Source organism: Lolium perenne, chromosome 7 (genome assembly GCF_019359855.2).
Source record: "Lolium perenne isolate Kyuss_39 chromosome 7, Kyuss_2.0, whole genome shotgun sequence".
In the NCBI taxonomy this organism is placed as follows: Eukaryota; Viridiplantae; Streptophyta; class Magnoliopsida; order Poales; family Poaceae; genus Lolium; species Lolium perenne.
The window spans coordinates 256,003,484-256,012,790 of NC_067250.2; the positions used below are offsets into that span (position 1 = coordinate 256,003,484).

General features: G+C 42.2%; 1 protein-coding gene across 1 annotated transcript; it reads left to right on the plus strand.

Moving 5' to 3' along the window:
* The first annotated feature begins 1,167 nt into the window (after nt 1-1,167).
* Nucleotides 1,168-1,653, plus strand: LOC127315373 (uncharacterized mitochondrial protein AtMg00810-like). Its single transcript, XM_051345866.1, has one exon. It carries the CDS (start codon nt 1,168-1,170, stop codon nt 1,651-1,653), a length of 486 nt encoding a protein of 161 aa, XP_051201826.1.
* The last annotated feature ends 7,654 nt before the right edge of the window (nt 1,654-9,307 follow it).

The window sequence follows — 9,307 nt, forward strand, 5'->3', positions numbered from 1 at the left end:
TTACTAAAAAATCATGATTTCAAAAAACATCACGGGTTAAAAAATGTTCATAAGTCTACAATTTTGAATAATTTTTAATAAATTAAAAAATGTTCATGGGTTTTACAAATGTTCACAAGTTAATAAAGTTTCTAAAACAATTATGATTTCAAAAAGTTGTTCACGGGTTCAAAATTGTTCAGAGTTCTTAAAAATATCACGTTATTGAAAAAGTCACGGTTTCGAAAAAGTAAAATAGCAAAGAAGGAAAAAAGCGAAAAAAGGAAGAAAGAAGAAAATCATGCCTACATTCCGGTCATCAAAAAATGACATGAAATGAATAAAATCGTATGTGTTTGTTCCACTTCCCGTCAGTGAAAAAAACAGGAACCGGAAAGACATGCAACTTCTTCGTGCCTACCAACCATGTGCTAGCGAGATTACCGCTTGCAATAAGAGAGAAATAGCGTTTCTCATAGATTTTAAAAATCACTAGAAAGATTGATTTTAAATTTAGAAGTGTTTCACCGATTTTCAAAAGAGTTCGCTAGGAAGAAATGGTTCCACTAATAAAGTTACTAAAAAATCACGATTTCAAAAAAAAATCGCGGGTTCAAAAATGTTCATAAGTCAATAAAATTTTAAAAATATAATTTTGAATAATTTTTGACGAATTAAAAAATGTTCACGTGTTTTACAAATGTTCACAAGTTAATAAAGTTTCTAAAACAATTATGATTTCAAAAAGTTGTCCACGGGTTCAAAACTGTTTAGAGTTCCTTCAAAAAATCACGTTGTTGGAAAAGTCACGGTTTCAAAAAAAGTAAAGGAGCAAAGAAAGAAAAAGCGAAAAAAGGAAGAAAGAAGAAAATTGTGCCTACATTCCGGTCAGCAAAAAATGACATGAAATGGAGAAAAATGTATGTGTTTGTTCCACTTCCCCTTAGTGAAAAAAAGGAACTGGAAAGACATGCGACTTCATTCGTGCCTACCAACCATGTGCTAGCGAGATTACCGCTTGCAATAAGAGAGAAATAGCTTTTCCAGGATGATGCATGTGAGATGTGATGACAACCATGTTGATCTCGGGGACCTCCATACTTCCTGGGTATGAAGGTCAGCCGGTCCCCTGCTGGTCTCTTTCTGTCACAACGACAGTATGCTCTGGATATGCTATTGCGGGCTGGCATGTCTGACTGTCACCCCGCGCCTACACCGGTCGACACGTCCTCAAATCTCTCCACTTCCGACGGCGAGCTCCTCCCCAACGCCACCGACTATAGGAGCATCGTGGGCGGCCTTCAGTACCTCACACTAACACGCCTAGACATCTCCTACGCTGTTCAACAGGCCTGCCTTCACATGCATGCTCCACACACGTCTCACTTGGCTCTCGTGAAACGTGTTCTGCGGTATGTTCGGGGCACACTGGAGTTCGGCCTCCAGCTCCACGCCTCCTCTTCGACCGCTCTTGTGGCCTACTCCGACGCCGACTTGGCCGGCTGTCCGGACACGCGCCGCTCCACCTCCGGATACTGCGTCTACTTCAGTGATAGTCTCATCTCTTGGTCCTCCAAGCGACAGACCACTGTGTCCCGTTCCTCTGCAGAGGTTGAGTACCGCGCCGTCGCCCAAGCGGTCGCCGAGTGCTGTTCGCTCCGCCAGTTGCTCTAGGAACTTCATCGCCCCATGAGCTCTGCCATGGTTGCCTACTGTGACAACGTCTCCGCCATCTACATGTCATCGAATCATGTGCAACATAAACGTACCAAGCACATCGAGATAGACATCCACTTTGTCTGCGAGAAGGTGTTCTTGGGAGAGGTCCGTGTTCTACATGTTCTGTCCTCCCACCAGTTTGCGGATGTCATGACGAAGGGATTATCGAGTCAGCTCTTCCTCGACTTTCGGTCCAATCTCAACGTCCGAGAACCTCCCGCTGGGACTCGGGGGGGGGGGGGGGGGGGTTAGATTGTACATATTGTATTTACAGTAGAACTGTACTGTAATTGTATCCAAACCCTAGGCCTCTGGCCTATCTTCTATCTCTAAATAGGAAGTCTCCACTACCTAATTTTGCTGGCTTATGGTGAAGCCACGTCACCCCTTATTCTCCCACCATGACCGTGAACCTGGAACAACGCCGTCTGCAATTTTTATCAGCCGAAAAATACGTGCCAGAGTAGTACCAGCCTCCCAGGAGGGCTCCAGGTGCGCAATACGAATGTTCTTGGAGGATCTGGACAGCCGCACATGGGCTGTTGTCGTATGTAGTTGCACATATGTATCCTCTGCTAGGAATCCATCCTATCGTTAATGGGATTTCCTCTATCACTTTTGGATTTTGCTTAACCTAGCAGTTGATTTCATTTCAATCATCTGTGTGAAGTATCCCAATCGGGGACATGGACATGGTGCCAGTTTTCTATACGGCGTTGGCATGCAAGCCTTTCTTTATTTCTTTAATTTGCCTCTTCTCATGTCATTGCCTGCTCCCGCATCCTTCAATTCAAGTGGATTTTTTTTTCCTGAATCCCGCGTGATAGTCAGGTCAGTCATCCTTGGCTGAGAGTAATAATCTGACAGAAAACTTCTCGCAGGCAAGAAAATGGATGCATTTCCATGATTGGGGATAATTACACTTGAAGAAAGGCACGAAAACTGGTAATGGATATGCACTTGCTTGATATGGCTACATTTTCCATGTAACTCTTTGTTCAGCATTTCAGGCCTTGAAGATTGCCAGGTTGGTCATACTGTTAAATTTTGCAAATTAGTATTTCAAGCTAATTGTTTTGGCAAAGCGCACATATTGGTTTCAGGTTTTAATCTTCAGAAACACCAATCAATCGACTTTCACGATGGAGATGAGGGAACCCTTTCTTCACCCTGTGAGTTGTTCTCTAGAGAAAAAAAGATTACACCGAACATGAAACATCGAGTGGACTAGGAAGGATGAGAATCCTCTTCCAGCAACTGTACCCAACGACACCTGAATGACCAACAATCTTTTTCTTTGTATTATGCATTGCGTCAATTATCGATGCCATGTTAGTCACATGTAAAAGCAAGTCATGTTAGATTATGATGAAGTCTGGGTATTCTATATGTATTGGCTCTGTGAGTGCTTTTAGCTAATAATTCTCGAGTGAGATACTGGAGTTTTTCGGTTGGTCTCCCCCTGTATACGTGCATCTAAAAAAATAAAACCATGAAGCCAGAATACTTAATTTATATATGTGTTCCTTTTCAACGTGATTTTTCTTTAGGGATTTCTATTTTCGTGCCCCTGGCTCCTTAGTTGTGCTCAGTTTTCCCCAGCCCTTAGTTTTTCCTCAGTTTTCCCCAAAACCTTGTCTGAAACCCGCAGAAGGAGCTCGGACGGAAGGAATCCCGTTAGTTGACGTTGGTTGGTGCTGGCAAGTGGGGCCGCTGTTGGTGCCCCGCAGTGGACACGTCTTCACTTATCCAGATCATCGTGGGACCCACAACTTGTCCACGTTAAGTGCGCCGGACCCACAGCTTACCCAGGTGACCGTTGCAAAATGGGAGCCCGAGCCAGCCCCGCGCCCGTGCTCGTGCCATTGCTTCCCTTTCTTTCCCCGCGCCCCATTGTTCTTCTTCTCCGCCAGCGGCAGCCCTTCTCCGGCAGGCGGGTGATGTCTAGTTTCTCTTCGACCTCCCGTTCTTCATGGCCGCAGTATGGACCCGTGCCTTTGACAAGATGCCCTGACTGCCCACGCCAGGAGCCTCTGAAGCGGTCGATCTGTAAGACGGACGAGAACGGCAACCGTGGACGTGAGTTCCTTGCATGCGAGAGCTTGCCATATAGAGAGGGGGATAAGGTTAGATCTCGCTCCAATTTCTCTGTTTTCTCTCGATTTTCTTGCTATTCCCTCGAATTTAGGATTTAGGGTTCCCGTTGTTGTTTTCAGATCCTGAAGAAATGCAGGCATTTCGAGTGGATCGATGTGTACGTTCAGAGGCTTCAATTGCAGGAATCAATTGGCGTTATTGGGGAGCGCAATTTGGGAGGGGGGGACTTCCTGTAGAGAATGCGGCGGAGAGAGGAGCCGTTCCGATTATGCCTAATGCTCCCAATGTAGGACTGGTGGAAGTGAAGGGAGAACTGAAGAAAATGAACAAGCAGTTAAGGCAGCTGATCGAGTTGAAGAAGCAAGCTAATCTGATGGCTGGTTGTTTTTTCTGTTGTATAATTGCGATCGGATTCTTATCATTGCTCACCAGGCGCTAGAAGTTGTTACAAGGGATACCTTGTTACAAATTCATTATTCAGTTACATGTACTTGTAGTTGTTTTCATGGTTAGTGTGTGCATTCACCGAAATTACAAACTATATTGGAATACTTTATGTATGCCTCATGTTTATACAAGGGATTCTTATCATTGCTCACCGAACTATATTAGTGTGTGCCGTTTCAAATTACCGAAACTATATGCCAAAATTATATCCCCTAAAAGAAAAAGGAAAGCGAAAGATAGTTGATAATTGTTAGAGGGGTGACAATAATGCATTCACCGAAATCTGCAAATATGTATGCCTCATGTTTATACCGAAATTATACCACTTTTGGGCAGTTTCAAATTACCGAAACTATATGCCAAAACTATATCCCCTAAAAGAAAAAGGAAAGCGAAAGATAGTTGATAATTGTTAGAGGGGTGAAAATAATGCATTCACCGAAATCCGCAAATATGTATGCCTCATGTTTATACCGAAATTATACCACTTTTGGGCAGTTTCAAATTACTGAAACTATATGCCAAAACTATATCCCCTAAAAGAAAAAGGAAAGCGAAAGATAGTTGATAATTGTTAGGGGGTGACAATAATGCATTCACCGAAATCCGCAAATATGTATGCCTCATGTTTATACCAAAATTATACCACTTTTGGGCCGTTTCAAATTACTAAAACTATATGCCAAAACTATATCCCCTAAAAGAAAAAGGAAAGCGGAAGATAGTTGATAATTGTTAGAGGGGTGAGAATAATGCATCCACCGACAGAGAGAGAGGGGTGGCCACGAAGAGACGGGGAGGGGTATACTGCCCGTTAGATCAGTTGATCAACGGTTCGTGGTGTCGATCCGTGTGACAACGGCTCAACCAATCAGGATAAGTTTGGGCTTCTGAGAGCATTTGCGACAGAACTTGAGGGCAAAACTGAGTAGTACTAACAATCCAAGGGCACATAAATAGTAAATAGACTAAGGGATTCAAACAAAAAGAATTACAAAATGAAAAATGCGTTTTTTGTACAATATAATTCATATTGGGCTACATCGAATTATTTGCAATTCAAATATACATGAGTGTGACAATTATGGCATCATTTAGACAAACTATGTTTTTGGGGAAGATGTTTTGCAAAGGGGTTTGAGTGGAAAACCATGCATTTTCATAGCTACACTAGTGATTTTGAGAAGTGGAAATTTGTGGTAAAACTTGGTTTATATATGTTTGTTAAGGTTTTCTTGGTGGCAGGTGATACGTCTCCGACGTATCGATAATTTCTTATGTTCCATGCCACATTATTGATGTTATCTACATGTTTTATGCACACTTTATGTCATATTCGTGCATTTTCTGGAACTAACCTATTAACAAGATGCCGAAGTGCCGATTCTTTGTTTTTCGCTGTTTTTGGTTTCAGAAATCCTAGTAAGGAAATATTCTCGGAATTGGACGAAATCAAAGCCCAGGGGCCTATTTTTCCACGGAGCTTCCAGAAGACCGAAGAACACACGAAGTGGGGCCACGAGGTGGCGACACCACGTGGCGGCGCGGCCCGGGGGGGCCCGCGCCGCCCTATGGTGTGGCCCCCTCGTCTGGCCCCCGACTCTGCCCTTCCGCCTACAAATAGCCTCCGTGACGAAACCCCGCATCGAGAACCACGATACGGAAAACCTTCCGCAGACGCCGCCGCCGCCAATCCCATCTCGGGGGATCCAGAGATCGCCTCCGGCACCCTGCCGGAGAGGGGAATCATCTCCCGGAGGACTCTACGCCGCCATGGTCGCCTCCGGTGTGATGTGTGAGTAGTCTACCCCTGGACTATGGGTCCATAGCAGTAGCTAGATGGTTGTCTTCTCCCCATTGTGCTATCATTGTCGGATCTTGTGAGCTGCCTAACATGATCAAGATCATCTATCTGTAATTCTATATGTTGCGTTTGTTGGGATCCGATGAATAGAGAATACTTGTTATGTTGATTATCAAAGTTATGCTTATGTGTTGTTTATGATCTTGCATGCTCTCCGTTACTAGTAGATGCTCTGGCCAAGTAGATGCTTGTAACTCCAAGAGGGAGTACTTATGCTCGATAGTGGGTTCATGCCTCGCATTGACACAGGACAATGTGAGAAAGTTCTAAGGTTGTGTTGTGCTGTTGCCACTAGGGATAAAACATTGATGCTATGTCTAAGGATGTAGTTGTTGATTACATTACGCACCATACTTAATGCAATTGTCTCGTTGCTTGCAACTTAATACCGGAGGGGTTCGGATGATAACCTGAAGGTGGACTTTTTAGGCATAGATGCAGTTGGATGGCGGTCTATGTACTTTGTCGTAATGCCCAATTAAATCTCACTATACTCATCATGATATGTATGTGCATTGTCATGCTCTCTTTATTTGTCAATTGCCTAACTGTAATTTGTTCACCCAACATGCTGTTCGTCTTATGGGAGAGACACCTCTAGTGAACTGTGGACCCCGGTCCAATTCTCTTTACTGAAATACAATCTACTGCAATCCGTGTTCTCCTGTTTTCTGCAAACAATCATCTTCCACACAATACGGTTAACTCTTTGTTACAGCAAGCCGGTGAGAGTGACAACCTCACTGTTTCGTTGGGGCAAAGTACTTTGGTTGTGTTGTGCAGGTTCCACGTTGGCGCCGGAATCCCTGGTGTTGCGCCGCACTACATCTCGCCGCCATCAACCTTCAACGTGCTTCTTGGCTCCTCCTGGTTCGATAAACCTTGGTTTCTTTCTGAGGGAAAACTTGCTGCTGTGCGCATCATACCTTCCTCTTGGGGTTGCCCAACGAACGTGTGAAATACACGCCATCAAGCTCTTTTCTCGGCGCCGTTGCCGGGGAACCGAAGAAAAGCTACACCACGTAGAATTGCCTTCCACGGCAACAGCTCTTTTTCTGGCGCCGTTGCCGGGGAGATCAAGACACGCTGCAAGGGGAGTCTCCACTTCTCAATCTCTTTACTTTGTTTTTGTCTTGCTTAGTTTTATTTACTACTTTGTTTGCTGCACTAAATCAAAATACAAAAAAAATTAGTTGCTAGTTTTACTTTATTTACTATCTTGTTCTCCATATTAAAAACACAAAAAATTAGTTACTTGTTTTACTTTACTTAATATCATGCATGTTTTTATTTCACTAGTTAAGCATAATGGAAAACAACAAAAATATGAGAGATCTTTATGAACTCTATCTTGAATTAGGACATGATGTGTTTGAAGAGAGAATTAAAAAACCCATGGAACTTTATATGCATGCTAATGGGAATGTTATTACTATGAATGATTTGAACACCATTGTTGCTAATGCTATGGAAAATTCTAAGCTTGGGGAAGCTGGCTCTGATGAGCATGATCTTTTTAGTCCCCCAAGCATTGAGGAGAAAATTTTCTTTTATGATTACAATATGCCTCCTATATATGATGATAGCCACTTTGTTGAATTTGCTCCCACTACAACTAATAAAATTGATTATGCTTATGTGGAGAGTAATAATTTTATGCATGAGACTCATGATAAGAATGCTTTATGTGATAGTTATATTGTTGAGTTTGCTCATGATACTACTGAAAACTATTATGAGAGAGGAAAATATGGTTGTAGAAATTTTCATGTTACTAAAATGCATCTCTATATGCTGAAATTTTTGAAGCTACACTTGTTTTATCTTCCTATGCTTGTCATTTTGCTCTTCATGAACTTGTTTAGTTACAAGATTCCTTTTCATAGGAAGCATGTTAGGCTTAAATTTGTTTTGAATTTGCCTCTTGATGCTCTCTTTTGCCTCAACTACTGTTTCTTGCGAATGCATCATTGAAACTGCTGAGCCCATCTTAATGGCTATAAAGAAAGAACTTCTTGGGAGATAACCCATGTGTTATTTTACTACAGTACTTGGTTTTTATTTTGTGTCTTGGAAGTTGTTTACTACTGTAGCAACCTCTCCTTATCTTAGTTTTGTGTTTTGTTGTGCCAAGTTAAGCCGTTGATAGAAAAGTAAGTACTAGATTTGGATTACTGCACAGTTCCAGATTTCTTTGCTGTCACGAATCTGGGTCCACCTCCCTGTAGGTAACTCAGAAAATTAAGCCAATTTACGTGCATGATCCTCAGATATGTATGCAACTTTCATTCAATTTGAGCATTTTCATTTGAGCAAGTCTGGTGCCATTTTAAAATTCGTCAATACGAACTGTTCTGTTTTGACAGATTCTGCCTTTTTATTTCGCATTGCCTCTTTCGCTATGTTGGATGAATTTCTTTGATCCACTAATGTCCAGTAGCATTATGCAATGTCCAGAAGTGTTAAGAATGATTGTGTCACCTCTGAATATGTCAATTTATAATGTGCACTAACCCTCTAATGAGTTGTTTCGAGTTTGGTGTGGAGGAAGTTTTCAAGGATCAAGAGAGGAGTATGATGCAACATGATCAAGGAGAGTGAAAGCTCTAAGCTTGGGGATGCACCCGGTGGTTCACCCCTGCATATATCAAGAAGACTCAAGCGTCTAAGCTTGGGGATGCCCAAGGCATCCCCTTCTTCATCGACAACATTATCGGGTTCCTCCCGAAACTATATTTTTATTCCATCACATCTTATGTGCTTTTTCTTGGAGCGTCGGTTTGTTTTTGTTTTTGTTTTGTTTGAATAAAATGGATCCTAGCATTCACTTTATGGGAGAGAGACACGCTCCGCTGTAGCATATGGACAAGTATGTCCTTGGTTTCTACTCATAGTATTCATGACGAAGTTTCTCCTTCGTTAAATTGTTATATGGTTGGAATTGGAAAATGATACATGTAGTAATTGCTATAAATGTCTTGGGTAATGTGATACTTGGCAATTGTTGTGCTCATGATTAAGCTCTTGCATCATATACTTTGCACCCATTAATGAAGAAATACATAGAGCATGCTAAAATTGGTTTGCATATTTGGTTTCTCTAAGGTCTAGATAATTTCTAGTATTGAGTTTGAACAACAAGGAAGATGGTGTGGAGTCTTATAATGTTTTCAATATGTCTTTTATGTGAGTTTTGCTGCA

Coding starts and splice junctions, on each gene's coding strand:
- LOC127315373 (XM_051345866.1), top strand. CDS start 1,168: ATGTCTGACTGTCACCCCGCGCCTACACCGGTCGACACGTCCTCAAAT.